Source organism: Delphinus delphis, chromosome 3, assembly GCF_949987515.2.
Source record: "Delphinus delphis chromosome 3, mDelDel1.2, whole genome shotgun sequence".
Classification (NCBI taxonomy): domain Eukaryota; kingdom Metazoa; phylum Chordata; class Mammalia; order Artiodactyla; family Delphinidae; genus Delphinus; species Delphinus delphis.
In genome coordinates, this window is record NC_082685.1 from 135549472 (window position 1) to 135574222 (window position 24751).

General features: G+C 36.9%; 1 protein-coding gene across 1 annotated transcript in view; it reads left to right on the top strand.

Moving 5' to 3' along the window:
* Nucleotides 1-24751, top strand: part of HCN1 (hyperpolarization activated cyclic nucleotide gated potassium channel 1) — a 369251-nt gene that overhangs the window by 231373 nt on the left and 113127 nt on the right. The window contains exon 4 of the mRNA XM_060007055.1: nt 24437-24655. Coding sequence (XP_059863038.1) covers nt 24437-24655 — 219 coding nt within the window. The remainder of the gene's footprint in view (nt 1-24436; nt 24656-24751) is intronic.

The window sequence follows — 24751 nt, forward strand, 5'->3', positions numbered from 1 at the left end:
TAGGGTTTTTGTTTTTGTTGTTATTTGACATTTAAGGGTAGGAAATTGCAAGGTACAGTATTCAACTCTTGGTATTTTGGAAATGGGCAGCTGTAAAAAACACCTTAGGAAGTAAACATTTTTGAAAATATAGAGCTGACCAATGTCAGCTAGCTGTGTAGGAGCCAATTCACAGAAAATACTGCTATGCCAAAGCAATTTAACCTTATTTCATTTGGAGCACAGCAAGAATACTTGAATATACCTTTCATATTATAGCGTAATTCATATTGTAAATTATAGGCATATAAATGAATTATAGGCATGTAATATGAAGCACAGCAGGACAACTAAACTATGCCTTTCATAAAATAGGCATATACACTGCTGAGTTTTTGTTGTTTTGTGAAGTTAGATTGTATTTTTCTTTAATATGCTCTGGAGTTAAAAATTTTCCTTTTCTTTCGGTTAATAGGTGATTGAAGAAGGAATGTGGTTTTTTTCCTCTGTAGTTGAATACAAAAACACATGAAACTTTTAGGGTTCATATGGTGAGCAGATATAAGTGCTTCTGTACGCTCTTCAGGGAAAAGGTCTTGTTAAAATTCGTGCTCCCATGAAAAGAAAGAGGAGCTTTATATGACTTATCATTCTCAGTTGCTCCATAATCCATTTGTTTGTATTGTTCCAAAGAAATGATCCTTAAAGGAGATGGAGAGAAAAGGCATTCAGAGTACATGTAAATATTGCAGTGTAAGAGTCATACCCATTAGATCCATCACACTTTATCTAAACAAGTTTTCCCTTTCCAAACAGTTAAATAAAATTAACTGCTGGGAGAGATGAAGCCATTCTTTAGATGAGGAGAAAGAATGGAAGAAACTTGCTTGTCCAGGCTCAGGAAAGTAAATGTCTACTATCTTCTATCTCATTCTTACAGAATTACAGCAACACTGTTCATCACTCATTTTTGCTTCCATGTCATCAAGTTCTAAATCTTAGTTTGTCGTATGCTTTATGTGTGTTCCTTCTGCTATTCCCAAGTATTGGTCTGCTTCAAGTCATCATTATTTCACAGTTAAATTGTAGGTAAAATCTTTTAGTAAATTTTCCAGCCTCTCCTTCTCTCTTTGCATGATTTCATATCACATCTCTCAATCAATTCATGAATCAATCAATAAAAATCAATCACTTTTCCAGTCCAGGATCACAGTGACTCTAATTCATTTCAGACTCTAATTCATTTCTAACCCTAACCCTAATCTTAATCCTACAGCATGGAATTACTTCAAAGCTCTTCCCCAAATGCCTCAAACATGTCATCTCTCACTGGTCCATTACTCAGCCCCTTACATGCTTAGTTGATCCTTTGCTCTCACTTACATGGAATTAGATTATTCTGTCCTGTATATCTGCCTTCTCCTTGCTCTCCCTTTCTCACTACCATCTTCATATGAAATATCCTCTGCCATTTTCCCAGCTAAAATTATTAAATCACTCTGTAGTGCTTAAAAGTATTACCTGACATCATTACTAATATGTTTCCAGAAATTAACCTATAGTTATTTCATGCATTCTTGTTATTTATCTCCAAGTATTTAATGCAGGATTTTTGAGTTTATCAAATTATCCGATAATTGAATTTCTTAGTATTAAATGAAATACCAAACAGAGGATGTTAATCACTATTATGTGAATATAAATTTTATAAGTGCTTTATTGTGTGATGCACAATGTAAGAAGATACAAGCTGTTAACTGAGAGCATGCATCACTGTATTTGAATTTATGATAATGATTTTATACTATTCCTATCAACAATGGGCAAGTTTAAACATTTGGCAAGAAAATATCAAACCACCATGCATCCATTGTTAATTACTCATTATGTGTGAGGAACTATATGCTAGCAATTGTAGTAACATATCAATGCCATCTTTCCTGATTTCATTATGTTTACATACTAAGTACCCAAACTAAGGACCGTTCATGAGAATTATAAGAAATGACTCCTTGATTACAAACATCTTTTATCATTAGGGATGATGCAAATACTTTCCTATGAGTCATGGCACATATATTTATAAATCTGTGTATATATTATATAACTTATAGATATAATATATAAAATATGCGCAATATTTTAAAAATGAGCATGTTTTCCATGATAAACAGTAGCAATAGAAATCATTCTTTTCTATTATTTATACATTTAAATAAATGTATTTATTAATGAAGACCTAAAATACTGAGACTACATTTTGTATTTTCGATAAATTTTCAACATTGTCAGCAATAAACAAAGTGAAAATATATATACTGGGAATATGTTAAGGTGTATTAAAGAAAACAAATCCCCAAATGCAGTTTAGAAAATAATTTAATATTTGTAATTTAATAGTGGCATTCCATCCCACCTTACTAGTGAATGTAATATTTTTCCCAGTCTTTGGAACAGTTTGGCAAATTTGTTTATTTAGAGTTGGCTTTTGTCCCTATAACTTTTGATTCTGAACCTTAGGTGGCCTTACTCAGAAGTTAAATATTAATTTCCTAATTTCTGTAGAAGTCATAAGCACTTGGTTTCTTGGTGTATTTTTTAAAATGAAGCAATTAATGTGTAGAGTTAACTCTTAATCACAACTTTAATGTTTTTATTCTTTTAACGAACTTAGGGTTACCAGGAGGGAAGGATGGGGGGAAGGGATAGTTAGGGAGTTTGGGATCAACATGTACACACTGCTATATTTAAAAAGGATAACCAACGAGGACCTACTGTATAGCACAGGGAACTCTGCTCAATGGTATGTGGCAGCCTGGATGGGAGGGGAGTTTAGGGGAGAATGGATACATGAATATGCATGGCTGAGTCGCTTTGCTGTGCACCTGAAACTGTCACAACATTGTTAATCGGCTATACTCCAATATAAAATAAAAAGTAAAAAAAAAAAAATAAAGTAAATCAAAAAAACATTTTTTTTTCTTTTTGCGGTACGCGGGCCTCTCACTGTTGTGGCCTCTCCCGTTGCGGAGCACAGGCTCCGGACTCGCAGGCTCAGCGGCCATGGCTCACGGGCCCAGCCGCTCCGCGGCATGTGGGATCTTCCCGGACCGGGGCACGAACCCGTATCTCCTGCATCGGCAGGTGGACTCTCTCCCACTGCACCACCAGGGAAGCCCAGTAAATCAGAATTTTTATGAAGTACTTTTTATAAACAATGAACTTGGCAAGGTCAGGGAAAGTAAGTATGTGATCGACATAGTTCTCACTCTCGAAAAGGTTTAGCTGGGAAGAAAAGAGAAAGATAAAAATACATAATTTAAAGAATATCCCAAGAGAGTAGTGGAAGGTATTTTGGAGTTCTTACATTCAGAAACTCTTTAGTCAACCTCTGTCACGTGCCAGACCTGGGAGAAGTCCAGGCACATGATGGTGAACAAGGGAGACGGGAGCAGAAGTTGTTGTATGGATATGTTAGCAAGTGAATGTTTTACAAATGCAAATTGTCATAGCGGTTCCAAGGAAATGTTGCCACAGAAGAGGCAAAGACTGAGCTGAATTTTGAAGAATGGATAGATTTTAAATCTGTAGAAAGAGGGGAGGAGAGCTTCACAGACACACAGAATATAGTGAACAAAGATATCCCTTGAGAGGAACTCTGATTCAGAAAAGTCTACAGGTTGTTTGGGAGCGAGGAGGAACTTGGCTGCAATGTAGAATTTGTGGAGAAGCATGGAGATAAAGTTAGACAAGATAGAAAAGTAGACTGAGGCCTGATTGTGGGGTCCCTTGAGTGCTGGGCTGAAGGAAGCTGAGTTTAGGAGATAGTCACTGAAGGACTCTTTTTTTTTTTTTTTTTTTTGCGGTACGCGGGCCTCTCACTGTTGTGGCCTCTCCCGTTGCGGAGCCCAGGCTCCGGACGCGCAGGCTCAGCGGCCATGGCTCACGGGCCCAGCCGCTCCGCGGCATGTGGGATCTTCCTGGACTGGGGCACGAACCTGTGTCCCCTGCATCGGCAGGCGGACTCTCAACCACTGCGCCACCAGGGAAGCCCAAGGACTCTTATTTTTAAACTGCCTGCAGTAATCACTGCCTAGTCCCCTGTTTGAGCCTAATGTTTCTCCCATTAACATCTCAGCAATGAAAAAGTGGCTGCAGGGTAACTGAGGAAACTTGTGAATGGTAGAGTTGTAAAAGGGACGGGATAGTTGATGGATACATATTTTTTCAAGTTGATAAATTATGGCAAGTGAAAGGACCATTTGCTGACATTGGATTAGTTTAAAAAGTAAGCCTAAAAAATATTTATGAGATAGATATTAGACTTTTAGCCTGTTTAAGTCATATTGCATACATAGGTATCTCAAACTGATAAGGGGACTGTCCACACATACATACCTGTGGCTATAATTATTCAATAATTGTAAATTAGAAAATTTATATTCAACATTGAACTCTATATTTTTCAGATCCTCGCCTTTAAGAAGGAGTTGTAAAAACATACATGCATATCTAAACAGTATATTTTACAAAGCATACTGTTTGGGTTTTTTGACTTTATGGAAAGGTTTAATAAGCTCTATATTCATCTTGTTGGATCTGCTTCCTTCACGCATTATTTTGTTGACATATTCATCCCTGTCATTGCAATGTTACTGTAATTCACTTATTTTCAATGCAGCATAATATTCCACAATGCACCTATTCTGTTTCTAGTTCTTTCCGATTAAAAGCCATGCTTCTGTGAACATTCTTCTTTAAACACTTATTTGTGCAGGAGTTCCTCTTGGGTATCTAACTGTAAGTGGAATTGAGAAATTGTAAGATATGTAAATCACATGAATTAAACAAGTTAGCTGTCACTTCTGGGTTTAGGAATTAGAACCCTGTGTGGTTTTAGCATAGTCCTGGTAAATTTTGAGGGAATAGGTTGAATACAAGGTAAGGAAAGGGGAAGCAGGGTTTACTAGGGCACCTGAGTAGAACTCTGACCTGAATGTATCCAAGAGTGTATGGTTTGTGTGAAACTTGATTATGTTCTGTTATGAGTTAGAGAAACACAGAAGACTTTATGTTACAGAAATATGAGATTGCATTAAGTAAGCTCTACCAGGTAGGTAGAAAGGTAGGTGATCAAGGCTGGGTTGCCACTTCCATGATGTTATCAGATCCCGGCCTCCATCTGCCACAGAGTAAGACTGTTGCTGTCACTCTTGGGAAGACTTCCCTACCCCAGCCATCAAGTGCACATTTCAGGCAAGAAGAAGAGAAAGGGCAAAGGGCAGAAAAGGGCAACTCCAACTGAGATGGCCTCTTAGGTTTCCAGAAACTCCGCCCAGTAACTTGGACTTTCATCTCATTGACACGTAGTGAATCACTTGGCTGTCCCATTCTTTCAGGAAGTATAAATAATGTCTTTGATTAAGCTGGGCATATTGTCACCCCAAATTGTATGGGGTTCTGCAGGGGAAAAGGGGATGGATATTGATAAAGTGATCAGTGGTGTGCCACAGGATGCAAACAGAGTGTAAAATAGGCATCCGTTGTCTTATAATCAAACAAATTGTCTCTGTGTCTAGAATAATAGAAATACAAAATTTTAGAGGCAAAAATAAACCTTTCATTCCAGAAGTTCAAATTTGCTTTTTTAAAATGGAAAATGCTTAGAGAAGGTAAATGACTTTATTAAGTTCCTAGAATCATTAGTGACTGATCTCTTAAGCCAACATTTCTTGACTCTCAGGCAAGTTTATTTCTGTTTCCCCATGTATTTCTCCCCTTTCTACCAGAAGCACTACACAGGCAAGGTCCCCACAGAGAACACACATGGCATTTGCAAGTTGCCAAGCTGAAGGAAGTTTTATAAAAGAGGACTATTTACCAAGTTGTGAGTGGAATTTGGGGACCACGAGAGATAGCAGAGTGCCCAGGATGGTAATCACAGAACTGTTCCCAGCACTAAAACCCAGAAAAGGGAGTCTTGTAGATGGGGCTGCATTGACAGGAGTAGTCACCTTCAACAGAAAACATAGCCCATGCACTCTCTTCAAAGCGGAAGCCCAAAATACTGACCACATTCTCCTTCCCTCTCATCATCTGTCAGGGTTTCCTGTTGACTTAATCCAACTGGAAGTCAGAAGCAAGGGAGCAAGTTACTGTGTAATCCAAATGGGTCAGTTTTCTGGGCAAAGGATAGCGTTAGAGAGGGGTGAAGGACAGACATGGAAGTGCAGGCAGATTTCCAGCTAATTCTGAGATCTCCAATAGAAACACTCACTTATTTACTCAAATATCTTAGGGGACTTCTGGCTCTCAATTTTTCTAGCATTCTGGTTATCAGCACTCCTTTGGGCTTCTGGCTGACATGCTACTATTGGCTTCTTCCTCTCTCATTCCCTATGATGTGAGGGTATCAGCCTCTCCCATAGGGTGCTGATTTCTTGCATTCGAGGTACCTCCCAATAGCTACTTGCAAGTACTGGATAAACAGCCACTTGGTAAACTGTTCCAGTGTTCCCACGAGAGTCTCCCATCCTAGTAACTATGCCATAGCTCTTTCAGGATATGAAATAATAGCTCATACGGTCCCAGAGCAGTGTGGAAAATGAATCTGGAAAGACAAATAGATGATAGGCAACATAATCCCCATTAGAGTCTGCTTTTTCCTTTTTTGGTCCAGGATCAAAAGATGCAAAATTACATAGAAGCTAATGGAGATTCATGTTTTTCCTTTGAAGAAAAATGATTATTTCAAACTTTTACTTCACACTGGTAAAAACACTAGTTTTTACTCTGATTGCATAATCTCAGTTCCTACATTTGGAAGGATGCTGTGGAGAGCATGAATTTGATAGCCAGAGCCCTAGGCCAGGAGCTGACAAGCCAAACTATGGCTCATGGGCCAAATCTGGCCCACTGTCTGTTTTTGTATAGCCCGCATGGTTGAGATGATTTCTACATTTTTAAATGGTTGAAAAAATATCAAAAGAAGAAAACTATTTTGTTATAAATCCAAATTACATGAAATTCAAATTTCAGTGTCCACAAATAAAGCTTTTCTGGAACTGGGAAAAAAAAAAAAGAAATAACTCATAGTCCTTTTAAGTCTGTCTATCAAAGGAAGCTTATATAGTGTCATAGGGAACCACACTCTGAGCTCTCCTAAACAAGGCACAAGGTATTTGATTCTTTTAAGCAAACCCAGACTGCCACAAAAAGACATTCCTCCTAAATTCCTTAAAGTGTCCAAGGAGATACCTGGCAAAAACATAAGTTTTGCATCACTGGGGCTTCCTGGCACAAAGGGACACATGCAAAAAGAGCCCAAGGACACCACTATTTATCTCCTAATATTCTGTGCTGAAGATAAGTCACTCCAGTGTAAATGTGCAATTTATGCTCTGGTCTTACTCTGGTCAGTTATGCCAATGGCTTATAGAATTAGATATAAATCTCCAAATTAAAATAAAATACTTTTACAGAGAAGGCAAACTGCCTTGAGTTACACATTCTGCTCAAAGAAGCAATTCACAGATGGCTGATGTCCCTAAGCATAGTATTTTCTTCCATTTCCACGACTGCATTTGCTTTCTCTTCCCACATCTGCGTTAATCTTAGGATCCAGCTGTTGACAGTTATTTTGATTTATCAGCATCAGAATCTAAGTGGAAACTTATTATTATTTTCCTCACGGGCTTGCCAACCTACACCCATGCCCTTTTTCCTACTGTAACGTCATTTGGAAAAGATCAGATTGCTTGGTTTAAAAGCTGCATGTAAAACAATATTAAATAGATTACAAGTCCATTAATGCTTTCAGCATTATTTTTTAGCTCAGATGAGCTCTGATAGGTAATTATCCTTATTTTATATATTCATGCATAATATATATGATATATAGTTAATTATATATTAAAGTAAATAGAAGCATGTAAAATGGGGCAGACATGTTTAATGTTTATGTTTGCATATATTATTCAATAAATATAGTTTAATGAATATGTCTTCTCACCTTTCTTTGCTTGCATTTCAACATTATAATCACTTTTTCTTCTGGCATTCAAAATATGGCAGGACAGGATTAAAAGATAAATAGAGAAATGCGTTTTTATCTACTCATAAAATCAATTCACAAACTATTGTTGTTTTTTTCCCCTAAGATGTAATTCACATGAAAAGGTTACTTTGGAATTTTGAGGTGCCCCCTTTTCCCCATGCACACGTGTGTGGAGATAATGCTTTGCGCCACTCTAATAAGAGACGTTCCCTGTCCACCTCCAGCCTTGTCAACCTTACTTTGTAAAAATGTACACCACAGTATATTTAGAGTTTCTACTTTTTTCAACTTAGTGTTTGTCCAGTGGTCTGAACATGATTTTGAAATCCGCCTGACAGTTGTTGCTCCTGTTGCTTTTTGGTTTCTTATCCAGGAGGTGTTTAGAGGATTGAAATTTTCCACCATGAAGTCATACACCTTTAGCATGACCTTGATTTTTTTTTTTCCTCTGCACTAATGAGACCCTGGGTAGCTCTTATTTAAGGAAGCTGCTTTTGTATGCTTGGCCAAATTAAATTTACCATAGCTGATTATGAGTAATGTATTGTTTTATTTATTTATATTTCCCAGTATGTTCAAAAGGCCTTGAGAAAAACTCTTGGTTTTGCTTTGAGTGTCACAATCAAGAAGATTATACTGTATGCTTTCCAGTCACCTGCTGGAAGCAATGACCTTGTATTTATTTTAGCAATGAAACTGGATATAACACAACCGCTTTCTCTGCAATAGCTGTGGCATAACAAAACAGCAGTTTAAAGATCAAATACTACAGGACCTAGTAAACTCAAACTATAGATTCTGCCCCTAACTCTGAGCTTGACCTAACAGTGTGAAAAGCTGATAAAAAATGGTTCCCTGATAATTGCTGTATTTTTTCCAGAGAACAATATGTTACAGAAACATTACATTAACATAGTAGGCAGAAAAGTAAATCATTAGTGGTAATTTGTTTAATACTAAATTATTAGTAGCCACTTAATACCTCAGGCTATCCATCAAAAACAGTCCACTAATATTTAATGGCTACACACTATGTGCCTGACACTGATCTAAGAGAAAACTGCATCTGAGTTTTGAGTCCTACACAATGTCAAACTAGTTCAGGGATATTGGGAAAGCACCTTCAAACTTTAGTGTATTTAAGTGTGTTCTCTGTTATTTGGGCCGTACACAGGGAATGATTCTGGCAAGCCCAGGAAATTCTAAGGTTAGGCAATATAGAATGTCTGCATTTTTCTATCCTTTTTTAATTTGTTGGGGGTATGGGGGATGAGTAGAGGAAAGGATAAAATTCAGTGCCCTCTATTCACCAAATATGCGTGGCTTATTCTTATATGGAGAAACCTCTGCCATTTAATTCTCGACCCTAAAGAGAAAATCAGAGCATATTGAGAACAATCATATCTGATTAATTATGTTTTGGAAAGTAAAAATAGTGTGGGGGGTTGTGTTTAGTTTTTAATATGCACAAGAATCATCGGAAGCTAAATGACAACACTGTATAAATCAGTTTAATATCAAGCACCACTTACAAGATGGTAGTATCTGGTATCTTACAAGATGATATAATCTAATTATGACATAGCATTCATCACAGAAGTGTAATTTGATTTTTAAAAACTTGGAGGGGAAACAACTGGCCAGAGTCACAATCCTGGAAGAAGTACACAGAAGACAATCATGATTATTAAGGAGGCCAAGTTATTTTCCGTATTATAAATACTTCATAATAGAAGTAACAAAATCCAGGGCTTAATATGGACTAAAACCAAATGACATCATAAGATGTCCTGGAGGGAAGTACTGGGCAGAGAATGGGAGCCTGTATGCGATCAAGAAAGGGGGCAAAGAGTGATTCTTTTAAATTGTTGTTTATGGGTGCTTGGTTGGTTGCTCTGTGATAAATATGTACCTTCAACCTGCTAGCCTGAGAACTATTTGGGTAGTAAAGTGGAAGCAGGTACTGCTTAGCTGCTTTTCTGCCCAATGCTTTGGGTCCACCCAGTGGAGAGAGGGGAAGTAAACTGAGCTGGGGGATTCAGGAACAGTGGGTCTCAGTGCAGGTAGGCTCAGTTTACATGAGTTCTGTTTGAACACACAGAGTTTGGGACTTCTGTTTAAAGCCAAGTAGAGGACATCCACATAAATAGTTAGGGCTACAGGTCAGGAGAGTGGTCTGTCTTCTTTTGATGAATCAATATGTTTGGGGTTTGATGCTTGTTTTATGGGAAGAGGCAGCATGGAAGAGGGAGATAGATTAACAAATAAATAAGTTCTTGATTGGAGTGAAACCTGTCATAGTTTACTCAATAGCGAATAAAAATATGTAAAGAACAACTTCTTCTGAGTCTAGTAAATGGCATCAGAACCCCTGTGATGCTTTCAGATTTATATGTTGATAGGATAACAAAGGTCAATTGCTTATGAAGGTTTGTTTTCTGGAACTTCTTTCCTTTTCAAATGGTCCACTTTATTAATATCCAGAATACACAGCAAGGCTCAGTTGTTTTTCTTAAACTTTGGGGACAACTTGTTGGTCTCTTAGATACGTGAATTCTATTTCTAGTATAGCCTAAATCTCTTGTGTTCTGTGTTCATAGGTATATTTTCGATCAAGAGATAATATACCATGAACCTACTTTATGAAGATTTAATTTAAGGGGTAGATCATTGCCTTTGAAAATGCCTTAGTTCACTATTGAATTTGTCTTTAGAAATGTTTTAGTGAATTCTGAAATAAATTTTTTTTGATAATGTTATCAAGATCACTACTTTAACCCAGTTTTTCTGTCTCTTCTTATTCCTGTGATTGTATTACTATTCTAAATACTAAGTATTCTTCACCTTGTTTTCTACCTCTGAAAGTTCTCTATCTAAACTTGGTAGAAATATCTGTCCATTGTATTTGTGCAATTTACTCCTGCATAATGTAGCTAACAAAATATGGAGAAAAACACATAATTAGAACCAAATCTGAATGCCTTCAAATTGGCATGTACAATTGAGATCCTCAGGCAACCAGCACCTGTTGGTTTACAAAGAATGTCAATACATGTTACCTCTTCTCATAAAGCTGCCCTATATCTCGACAGCGTTAATGTCAGGGAAATTTATAAAAATAATTAATTAAAAATATTTTAATTTTTTCTTTCTGACTTCTATTGATACTCACCTTACCCCATTGCTCAGATTTCACTTTTATTGTACATGATGCTCTGGGATTTACTCTTTTCGGTGCTATTCATTTTCTACTCTAAGTTTCTATAATCCTTTCTATTCCTTATATGGAGACATATATATTTGACTTTTTATCCTTTGCCAACCTTCAAGGGTGACTCTCCACTAACCCAGCATGCCACCTCACTCTAACAGAATAGAGGATAAAAAGAATAGTTTGAACCATTCCGTTCTAACCACATAATATATTTCCAGTGATAGCCAAAGGCAAGCCATGGACCATTCCAAAGCAACAGCAATCTGCCTGTGCCTCATCATATATACCTGATGCGCATTGACTCCAATCCTATCTCTCTGCAATTGAAAGGTCCTACTTCTGACATTTGCTTTCAATTTTATGGCATTCATGCCTCATCATTCCCTAAAGAACTCATCTTGGGATGCTCTTCATGCCTTTTCTGCTTGGTGCTACCCAATACACATCCAGTTCCAGTGTCTTGAGAGTCAACCCTGAACCCTACTGGGGCCAGCCAAGGAACCTGCAGGCCACAGCAGAAGGATATACTGACTTTAGGTAATGTACAGGCATTTAAATCATGACCTTCCAGAGAACGTCATTGATTTTACTGTCTTACCTAGAACAGAGAAACTCAAGGTAATTTCTAGCATCTTAGAAGAAGATATGGGAGAGATTTTTGACTAGGCCATTCATTGTCTTGTTTCTCTGATTGGAGAATTTGGTACTCTTCTTCCAAACCTCATCTGCAATGTGATAGAAGTTGGCTCCACTGTGGTATACTGCTGCTTCAGTCTCCACTGTCCGGAAAATCTAGTGTCACAGTGCCACCAGGGACAGCACACAGGTGTACACTATGCTACATATTTTCTAGGCAAGGCTTGGGTACACATACACATATACCCACACCACAACACACAGATGATTTTGTTCACCTGTGTCACTAGGGTCCAAAGAAATTGAAGATGAAAGACTATTTACTCATTGGAGCAGATTAATCATTTTAGAACTAGATTGGGAAAATTTGGCATGAGTCATGGAAGCAATGCACAAGAGAAATCATTAAGCTTTGAATGTTTACTTCTTTTTTCTGAACAGTCCCTGTTGACTGAGAAATGCATGCTGTTAACTGTTAAGGCATTGTCTAGCTTTGCCAGTAAGCCATGGCGTTGTTTCCTTCTGCATCAGAGGAAGTTAAGGAAGGCATATATGTGACCTGTCTGGCTGTGTTCCTTAAAGTCAGTCTTCCAGTTTGTGACAAATTTGACATTTTGCCTGATTTAGATGTTATAGATCAGTCTTCTACAGGAATTGCACTAAGTCATGCCCCACACCCAAAGTGGTTAGAATTGTGGGCTGTGTTGGCATTAGGTGATATTAGACTTGAAAACAAGTAAGAATTCTACCAAAGGATTTAGGGACACTTCATTTCTGGTAGCATTTGCCTTTTTATTATGATATTTTTTATCATGCAGAGATAGACTAAAACCTGCTTCTTTCCTAAAACTTAGATAAGCTTAGTTTTCTTCTCCATGCCGTAAGAAAATAGCTAGAATGTGCTCATTAGCAGAATTTCAAAGGAATCTACTGAAGTTCAGCGGGAACTTACTTCACATTAATATTTTCTTTGGATAGTAATGCCATGGTTGAATATGGGACAATCGTCCATGTATTTTTGTTCGGATTTAGAGAATTGAAAGGAGCTCATCAGAGATGGGACTTATGTCTGAATCACCATTTTCGTAGTCTTGTAAGCCAACAGAACCAAAAGCTGGAAGAAAAAGAAGAAGGGGAAAATAAAACAGATCATTTCAAATTCTTTTCTTTCTGCTTTATAGTTTGTTTGCTTACAGATTTCCAAGTCAGTCTGTATCTGAATTCAGGGATATGGCTGAAAGAAGATAGTCTGAGCCGTGAAAAGAAGAAATTCTTCTCTCTCTCTCTCTCTCCTTTCCTCCCTCTGTCTTTCTAATATATATAGACACACACACACACACACACACACACACACACACACACACTCACACTCAAATGTGATGTGAGTAGAGAATTGATTTATCACAGACAACTGAGACTGTAGCATTTAAGCTTTGTAGTACGAGTAAAAAGGGTTTTTGGTTTGATTCTATTGATCAAGAAATATGTTTTGCCTTTCTTAATTAAAATATTTGAATTTGAATTTGATGTGAAGTTGCAGGTGACATCAAGGAGTCCACACATTATAAGACTTACATTTGTGGGCTTCCCTGGTGGTGCAGTGGTTGAGAGTCTGCCTGCCGATGCAGGGGACACGGGTTCGTGCCCCGGTCCGGGAAGATCCCACATGCCGCCGAGCGGCTGAGCCTGTGAGCCATGGCCGCTGAGCCTGCGCGTCCGGAGCCTGTGCTCCGCAACGCAAGAGACTTACATTTGTATAAGGCTTATGTGGATTTAGAAGTCAAAGCAGAATATTCTCTCAGATCAGTAGCTCTGACACAGAAGCCTTGCATGCTAAGAGAACACTGAATACATGTCATAGAATAAGAGCTTTAAGTTGTGGGTTAGGCTCTAAAAATAACTCAAAGTGCCCAGTACTTTCTGCCTTTTGCACAGCCTTACACAGTGGAGGATTTCCTAGGCTTATTTTATTAGATTGAGTAAGCAATACACCAAGTGCTAGCGTTACTTGTAATTGAAAGCTTTATTTGTCTGCAATTTAAGGTCATGCCTTTAGAATTAAATAACATGTACTGTTGTTGATCTGTGTAGCTGCTACTTTGCTATGAATAAGAAGATGCATTTTAAAAGTATTTTTCTGAAGTAACACAATAATTTTAACTGGTGGCATTTATCTTTCAAACTTGTGATTGAAATAACTTGAGCATAGGGGAATGGTTTTCTATATAATTTAATTAGCCAGTGATCTAATAAAAGTATATTTCCCTGAAGTAGATAACTCAAGGGCAAGATAAGTTATAAATTATCAAGTAGATAACTCAATACAGATTATAGTGGATGGCCTCATCATTTTACCCAGATATACTGTGATAACAATTTGAATTGCAGCTATCACTTTCAGAATGGAGATAGTTTAACCAAATCATGGTTGATTTTATTAATTTTTATTTTAAAATAATGCACCAACATTAAAAGAAATGTGAGGAAAAATATCCATGATCTCAAGTATCATTAAATTTTAATTTATAAATATACTTAATGCAAATTTTGTATTTTATCACCATTATTGAAACAGGAGAGAGTACACTTAGAACTCAGAGGATTAATTGACCAGGGAACATGTCTAGAACAAGCTCTTACAATGACCAGACATCATTCTTTTTACAGTATCAGCAATTTATTATTCAGTAGCTTTATATTTTATTGCTAAAAACTGTTAAACCCTCCTATAATGCAAAAGCATTGATGTCAGAGGTGCAAATGTTTGTAAGCAGATCATAACACTACAAATAAGAAAAATAAATTTCTCCCACTGAAAAAATACATGTAACCATGTCATTGCCAAAAATCATGGCTTTTAAATTAGCTGGAGATATTGCTATCAAGAATACAAATATATATCCCAAGAATTCAAGAGCTTCTATCATGTGAATGGAAGAGAAATAACTCACTACTTCCTAATACGTTTAAAAATATAGTGCTAATGTTACGTAACAATGTTGATAAGTCACGGAATCAATATAAGGCGGTGTTGGTAGGGTCTCTTTCTTCTTGTGCACTTGAGAGTTAATATTCACTTTGCACAGCACTGTGCTATAGGGGAAATGCTGCATCATATATATATATATATATATTTTTTTTTTTTAAGAAATGTTATTTCTTTTGGCTCTCTCCATTTTGACCTTACACCCAACATTGCTGGCAGTCTTTACCACAAGTCTCCTTAGAAATGGCATGCACAATATTCCTACTGAATAATTCATTTAGCATGCGCTCATTGAGTTGATTTCTACTTGTCTTCCTAGTGACATTATCACTTAATATGATCTGTAACAAAAAGTCACTATGTTTCATTCAACCAAGATAGGGACCTCTTCAAGAATGTTGTTTAAATGTTTTGGTTTGTAATAAATATATGAATCCAATAATTCTAGGGGGTGTGTTTCAAGGAACAAAAAAATCTAAATTAATACTTAAAAAACTGGGATAATTCTATTTCAATTACTAATCAATATAAAGTTTGCTCCCAAAGTCTGGTGATGGTTGGTTATCATTCTTCAGCACTGTGAAATTGAGGGAGAACAGCTGTTTACTGCCCTGATTCTGTTCTTTTATATACAGATAAAGTAAAATCATGGCATACTCAAGTGAACACAGTATCTTTGGAATTGGCGACCTGTTTTACTGACACTTCCTATGACTTCAGGCAGATTATGTTGTGCTGTATTCCTTGTCTTCAGGACTCTTTAATGCAACTTTCAATTTGATTGGCATTGCTATAGCTGATATAAGTAGTAAGTGTATTCAGTGACTGAAGAAGTAAATTGAACACACTGATGGAAATTTGGTAACCTAGCGCAGCTAAGCTCATTCTCCACCTGGATTTCTAGTTCTACTACTTTGTTATCTCTCTGATTTTTAATAATTTAGCAATTTATGTGTGAGTTTTTGAGTCTCTAAATTCTATGTGTCAGATTTTGCTAAGATTTTACCTACTTAACATATTCATATTTGCTTTCAAGAGATGAAGAGTTAATTCAGGTATTCAACAATGGAATATTTTGGCCTCCTAACTTAACAGAATTTTAGTTCATGTGATAGATGACGAACTGGACAACTTTTGTTGCCATGGTGGGTTACTAAGTGGCTTAGTTTGACTTTGAATATCCTATGTCAGGAGATCTAGGACACTCTAGAAGAAACTTTTCTTTCCTTTCCTTTTGCCATAGCCCTTAACCCTGTCCCAAATTCAGTAGCAGTACAAACCAGGGTGTCAAAATAAATGCCTAGAAAGGATTTTAAGTAAACCTAGGGAAAGCTCAAAATATAATTTTTCTAAATGAAAGTTCCTTGATGGAATAATCAAGTGATCTTATATATATTTTCATTTAACTTGGCTCAGAACGTTTTCCTCAAAAAAATAATCAATTTCAATGATACCTCAGCGAAGTGATGAATTAAATGAGTGAACATTCTGAATAATAAAAAAATAATCTATAAGGAGCAATTTGTTGGTAAATCATTACCTAAAATAAAAACAAGATAAGCCCTAATTAAATCAGAGCTCACAGGTAATTTATTTGTTTACTTTCAATAGGATTCAAATTATATGTTAGTTGGTAATATTTGGATTGTATAGTAAAGCACTATTAGTATACAGTCTCCTATTCATGGTATTATTGATGTACACTAAAATATGATAGGATCGTTTTTAAAAGATGAAAAGAGAACAGCTACATAATAAAATAAATAGGACATATTGGGAATAGAAACCTTCCTGGATTTTTCACAAAACCCTCTAAGATTCTATCTTTCCTTTCTTTATGTCTGCTCTTTGCCTTATTTTAATTTACTATGTTAAATAGGGTTGAAATGTGAAATTTGGGCTGGTCAGTTAGTCTTTCACCCTCAATATTTTGCCTGAAATTATAAATATAATAGGTTTGTAAAGTTGAGATAAGTATCATACAGTGGTTAATAATATGGTCTCTAGAGCCCGACTGCCTGGGTTAAAAAAACTGAATACTCCACTTACAAACTTGTAACCCTGGGCAAGTCACTGTGTTCTCTGTCTCAATGTCAACATTTATCAAGTGATGATGAGAATTGTGTGGTGATAAGACTATTCTGACTTAATATAATAATTGGTGCTTTGAACAATTTAGAACCATGCATGTTGTTTTTATCATACTGTTTTTCAAGAATACGCTGTATGTGTGTTTTTATCACAGTCAATCTAAACTTCCTGCTTGCATCTTTTGTTTCTAGGACTGTAATGGTGGGTGGGGATGGTGGGGAGAGTAGGAGGGGATACAAGACGATGGAGGTAATGGTATAAAATACCATTCCTCCACTTGGGATCCTTTCAACGACAGCCTCATAATCATGGTTGCCACCACATACCACTGTGAGGGCTGGATTGGCTCTTGTACACACAAGAGGAAAAAAAAAAAGAGGACATTCAGCATCTGAAGAGAATGATACTGGTCTCATGAAATAACAGAAAAGATCCCTCCACCTAATCACTCTCCCCCAGAGGAAAAGCCTGTATTGCATGAATCTTTCTATTTTTTTCATAACCCCCTAAGGTATTCTACTATCCTCTTTCTTTTACCATTTCACAAAGACCTGATATACTAAATTCTATAGGTCTTATCTCCTCAAGATTATCTCTTGTTGTTTTATACTTTATACTTTTATGCTATTTTAGCTCTCATTTCACCTCCCTTAAACTTGTAATAGCTCTTAAACTGACTTCTGTATCTATTGTTAAGTCTACCGTCCACACTAGGACTTCTCAACCTCACCACCGTTGGCATTTTGGGCCGGATAATTCTTTGCTGTGGGAGAACTTTGCTATGAATTGTAGGACATTTAGCAGCTTCACTAGCGTCTACCCACTAGATGTTAATAGCTCCTCCCCCAGTTGTAAAAACCAGAAAGGCCTCTCTGTGTTGCCACATGTCCACTAGGCAGCAAAATCATCCTCAGTGGAGAACCGCTGTGCCTCAATGCTTCCTGATCAGTCTTCCTAAAGTATCGTTCAAATCATACCATGCCCTGTCGAAAAACTCAGAGGCTTCTCATATCATACTGAAAAAAATGTTCTGAACCCTTCAGATCTGGCCATCACTGGGTTTCCTAGTGTATTCCTTAGTCTCTTACATATTGTCACTACAATTTAGACTGGCTGATCCATGAAAAATTCTTCCGATAGGTGATAGATAGATAGATAGATAGATAGATGATGAATTTTCTGGGTTTGATGACTGTCCTCAACCAGAGTTTTCTCCCAAGTACTCTGTCCCACTTCCAGCATCATCTTTCCAGATTTTTTCCTGCTTAAAACATGGTCTTGCTCAAATTTCTTCACATAGTAACTTAGTTTAAACCCCTGTTGGAATTGAGAGGGGGGTTTGATATATATATGCGTATATATGTGTGTGTGTGTGTGTATAGTCACTGTAATTTAAAACCATATGGTATCAGCATAGAAATAGTCTAACAGGTCAATGGAGCAAAATATTGACCCCAGAAACAAATACCAATGATGTACGTAGACAATATATAACAAAGGAGGCATTTTTCTGTCCGTGGAGATCAGGTTGTTCATTAGTGTGCTGTCTCAAGAGAGAATCCTTTTAGAATGAAAGAAAATGTGAACTTCATTCCATATACCAATGGAAATCACTTAAGTAAAAGATGTAACTATAAGTAAATATAAAAATAACAATTTCAAGAAAAACATTTAGGACATATGAATAATGTCAGATTTAGGGAGTTTTTGAAAACAATACAGGAAATCCAGTAGCTGTCAAGGAAATTGCAATTTATTTTTCTACATAAAATGACATGTTTGTATAGCAAAGAGTAAATAGGCATAAATATTTAAATCACATAGTTAAAGAATGGATATCAAGGCTTCAAAATATTACAGTATTACAAAATAATAAGGAGAAATAAGAATTTCATCAGAAATGAGTTCTAGTTGGTTAATAAGTATATGAACATCTTCTCAAATTCACTAGTCAGGGAAATGCAAATAAGGGTAACAATGGGTAACTATTTCTCACTATAGAAAGTGATGTAGTATATTTTTTCTTGTTTTTGGAAAAGTTACAGTCTTTTGAAAAAGTCTGGTAATATATTTTAAAATCAAATTGAAAACTTTACCTTCTGACCCAATAAACATTTTCCTGGGAATCTGATTGGTAGATGTAAGGGCTATATGTATTAGGTTGTTTACTACAGAATAGATTGTAGTGGAAAAAAACTAGAAAACAATAGGCAAATGGATGAATTAACTATGGCATCAACAATTATATGAAGACTAGATTTTTGGAAGGATATTTCTGTGATAAAAGCAATATGAAGAAAAAAATATATGATATAATCCATTTTTATAGGGGAAAAAACCAGAATCTCAGAATGTGTGTGTGTCTGTGTGTGTGTCTGTGTGTGTGTGTGTGTGTGTGCATGTGTGTGTAATTATATCAGCATGGGAAAAGGTACAGAGAAATCTATACCTGATTTTTAGGTGGAGAGAAAGGGAGAGAAATATGGATAAAACAAGAGTAGAAAAGTTTTCCGTGATTTGAAAGGATCAGGAAGCATGTATGATATAAATTTATTTTAACTCGTTTAAGAGCGTATGCCTGCTGAGTGTGCCTAAGGAGATAAATGAAAATGAACATAAATGCACATTCTTATTTAAAATAGTTTGGCTGCTATCTAACTGCATTATTTTGTGAAATAATACTCCAGCTCCACATGCTGCTTCCCCTCACAACTAAACAATGTGAACAGAATTAAAGTGCAATCTCCACTGGACATCCCATTGGACTTTTGAATGATTTGCATTATATCTAATTTCATCAACATGAACAACATGCTTTTTCTATACCCCTGTATAAGGGAAGGAACTCTTGCATTAGATTTAACATCATAATCAAAATTTATTTATTCACTCTTTCTTTTGACAATAATAAAAGTGTTGAGTGTCTCCACTGAATCATGTAGTTTAGACTCTAGAACATGATCAACATGTCATGGCCGTGCCCTAATCTATGAGGAGATGCAGGCTCATGAGAAGATCATCATATAGGGATAGAAGTCACCATGACATGTGAATACCTGGAGTTCTCTAGGAGCCCCAAAGAGATTTAAAGCCAGAAAGAAATTAATCAAGCTTGTTTTCTTTCTACCCATTCTTTGAATGGATCATAGGGATAAAAGGCTTTTTGTTTACTTTATAGTATGGTTTGTAATGAATCCAATTTTAGTATTATCAGTATGTTATTGAGTTGGATTTCAAGAATGAAATATCATTTTAAATAACATGTACATTCAAAATTTTTATAGAACACATTGCTTGTTAATTAAGTATTCCACTTCTTGTTCATGGAACATCTAGAATTTGGGGAACCTTAAGTGTATTCCTGAGAGTAATTATATATATATATACATATGAACTCTGTTCATTCCCCAAAATTAAAACTGTGCATGGGTTCATTATACAATTTGCGTTGTATAATATAATATACAAATAATTTTCTTTCCTTAAAATTAAATTTTATTTTATAGTTCTCTCTCTCTGGATAGTTTACTGTGGCAGCATGCCTTTATTATATTAAAAAAAATAAATTTCACTTTAAGAACCTTAACTCTTTCAACTAAAAGAGACTAGTTAGTTTTCATTTGTCAGCAGCCATATACTGTTCCAAAGTTTATGAGGTTGGGTGTTTTTTTTGCGGTACGCGGGCCTCTCACTGTTGTGGCCTCTCCCGTTGCAGAGCACAGGCTCCAGACGCGCAGGCTCAGCGCCATGGCTCACGGGCCCAGCCGCTCCGCGGCATGTGGGATCTTCCCGGACCGGGGCAGGAACCCGTGTCCCCTGCATCAGCAGGCGGACTCTCAACCACTGTGCCACCAGGGAAGCCCTGAGGTTGGGTTTTTAAACCTTATCATGTTCTATTTTAATCTATAAATTTGATTTTAGAAAGCCCTATTAAAACAATGAACAAAAATATCCACAGAGATTCAATATATTTCTTAAATTTATGATAATTTAAGAGTTAATTTGACAAAGGCAGGGATGGCTTCATGGGTATGTGGTGTATGACCTGGCTGTTTCAAAGCGACCTACTTTGGGAAGGATCCTGTGCTTGGATTAAAGCTCTGCTACAGCCATCTTGAAATTCATAATAATGTTATCTTTGAATTTATGTTTTGTATGTGAAGTCCACTGGGACAACAAAGCATGAATATGAGCATCGGAGCTGCAAGGTGGCAGCTGTGCATACACAGGTCCAGGCCTGAGGGCACAGCAGGAAGTACAGAAGCCAAGCAACGGGCCAGGCAGCAAGGCACACATATGCACGCCTCAGCAGTCTGGGATGCTATACGTCCCCAGCGTGGCCAAGCCGGAACTGGGCTCAGGTTAGCAGTGGCAAAGGCAGCAGCAGTGTGACATAGGAGGGGCTTCCCATGCCAGCAAGGATAGGACCATGGTAAGGGCCACCTGCCTATCAGTCTCAGGAGCCCATCTCCAAAGAATCTACACAAATATTAAATCTCTCGCCTAAGTTCCAAGACAGAACCTGCAGAGCTCAAGCAATAAACTTTATCAATAAATTATTACAAAATAAAGGAGTTCACATGGCCATTGAAATAAAGGTTATCAGGGAGTTATTAAAATTCTTCAGTGTGAAATGTCCAGATCTGAAAAATCCTGCAACACTGCAAAGCAAATACACACAAGCCTAGAAATACGGATTACATTTACAGATCATCACATATAATGGAAAATAACACTATTTTCATATGAAATTTTAAATAAGCCAGTTATTAACAAGGAAGACAATTTTTAAATTAAATTTTCCTTGTAATTGAAAATATAGGGGCTTCCCTGGTGGCGCAGTGGTTGAGAGTCCGCCTGCCGATGCGGGGAACACGGGTTCGAGCCCCGGTCTGGGAAGATCCCACATGCCGCGGAGAGGCTGGGCCCGTGAGCCATGGCCACTGAGCGTGCGTGTCTGGAGCCTGTGCTCCGCAACGGGAGAGGCCACAGCAGTGAGAGGCCCGCGTACCGCAAAAAAAAAAAAAAAAGAAAAAAAAAAAAAAAAAGAAAATACAGGAATAGAATACATAAACAGGCATTATGGATTATATAAAAATCATGAAACTACTTTTGGTTTCTTGTACGACCTGGGCAAGTTATAGGAAATGTCAGAGGAAATATTAAAATATCATTGCATACATTTACATTTAACATTAAATTCAGTATAAAAGCAGTGTAGGGCTTCCCTGGTGGCGCAGTGGTTGAGAATCTGCCTGCCAATGCAGGGGACACGAGTTCGAGCCCTGCTCTGGGAAGATCCCACATGCCGCGGAGCAACTGGGCCCGTGAGTCACAACTACTGAGCCTGCGCATCTGGAGCCTGTGCTCCGCAACAAGAGAGGCCGCGATAGTGAGAGGCACGCGCACCGCGATGAAGAGTGGCCCCCGCTTGCCACAACTAGAGAAAGCCCTTGCACAGAACGAAGACCCAACACAGCCAAAATAAATAAATAAATAAAAATAAAAGCAGTGTAAAGGTTCTTTGTTGTGATGGAATTGTTCTGTACGTTGACGGTGATGATGAATACAGGAACCTACACGTAATAGAATTGCATAAAACTAAATACACAAATGAGTACACATTTAGTGAAATATGAATGAGATCAGTGGATTGTATCCATGTCAATTTCCTGTTGTAACATTGCACTATAGTTTGCAAGATGTCACCATTCAGGGAAACTGATGAAGGGTACATGAGATATTTCTCTATTATTTCTTACAATTTCCATGTTAATCTATAGTTATTTTAAAATAAAAACTGTAATTTAAAAAATCACATTCAGTTTCATGAATGTGATTTATATGAAGAGTTAATCCTAATTAAAAATTATTCCATGAGAATTATCAGCTCCAAATGTACTAAAATGTATACATTAAAATAATTTATCGGGGCTTCCCTGGTGGCGCAGTAGTTGAGAGTCCGCCTGCCGATGCAGGGGACACGGGTTCGTGCCCCGGTCTGGGAAGATCCCACATGCCGCGGAGCGGCTGGGCCCGTGAGCCAGGATCGCTGAGCCTGCGCGTCCGGAGCCTGTGCTCCGCAACGGGAGAGGCCACAACAGTGAGAGGCCCGCATACCTCAAAAAATAATAATAATAATAATAATAATTTATCAAAAATTTATCCTAATGTCCCAGGCTATAAAATACTCTTAATAGTTCCAGTAACAGTTGCATCAACAGAAAGATCTTCCTCAAAATTAAAAATGTATCAGAAATTATTTGTGATCTTACATTAGCCAAAAGCAACATGTCATTTTCAATTTTATCACTGAAGATGAAATTATTAATTGTATGAGTTTTGATGACCTAAGGAATGAATTTGGCAGAAAATTACGCCAGAAAAATTGTATGATCAATCAAGATATCACAGTAGTATAGTATTACTTGTATTTTATATAATTATGACAGCAATATTTCACTTTTTGAAATGTGTAAATTTGTGTTGTTACTCAACTAGCACTATTTTCCTAAGTTTTATAAGTAATAAAATATTTTAAGGAAAAGTCTTTATATATTATTATCTTTAACAGTATCCTTTTTCCCTACATTTTGCACTAAAGCGCTTCAGATTTTTATTTTGCACTGAGTCTCATAAATTATGTACATCCTGGACTAGGGAGTTTGAGACAAATTGATCAAAAAAGTCCTTTAAATTTTATCAGACACTATATAAAACATATTGAACAGCTTATTTTTGTAGAATTGAGCTTAGAATAAAGTTTTGAAATGACATCAGAAATTGCATCTAATAACTGATCTCTGAAGTCAGGTTTTTTTTTCAGTGTCTGCCAAGATATTATTTTGCTTATGTTATTCTATTTTATTTTATTATTTTATAGAAAGCCAACAAGATTCATCCATCAACAACCCTGACATTTGAATTTCAATAAACATTACTCAGAGAAGGCTTCAAGGAAGTCTTTTCATTTATCAGATCTGTATTTCCAAATTATGTTTATTTTTCATTTAAGACGTATAGGACTAGGGACTACACAAGTCTACCATTTGGACTTTCAAAATCTAACATCATGGTTTTGATAAAAATTCCTATACTTAGGCCTATCTGCTTCACATCTATCTGCAGCATTTCTCAGCTTGCAAATATATTGCTAGAGAATGACCAGATTTCCTGGAAACTTTAAAATGAGCTAATCAGCGTTCATTCATTATCCCAAAAGGAGTGTTTAGTTTTTAAAATAACACATCAAAAACTGACTAGGATTGTGTATTATAACAGTAGACTATTTCTATTTCATTTTTCTGGGTAAGCGTTGAAAAACATCGTCATGTGATTAGCTACTGGGGAGAAGTACCTGTGTAAATGCTCCATTACAAGAATGTTATAATGCTTCTGTGTACGGGTCATACTTTTTCATGGTTTTTCTTCTGCTATCCTAATGGTTCAGTCTACTTCCTCTTTTCTGTTGCAGAATGACTCTTGGGGAAAGCAGTATTCATACGCACTCTTCAAAGCGATGAGTCACATGCTGTGCATCGGGTACGGAGCCCAGGCCCCGGTGAGCATGTCTGACCTCTGGATCACCATGCTGAGCATGATCGTGGGAGCTACCTGCTACGCCATGTTTGTTGGCCATGCCACAGCTCTAATCCAGTCTTTGGATTCTTCAAGAAGGCAATATCAAGAGAAGGTAATTTGTTTTATCTCTAATACGTTCAATCAGCTAGTGTGTAAACTTAATTGTGTTCAGATAACTAAACTATGCCCTCTATCAAAACTACAATGA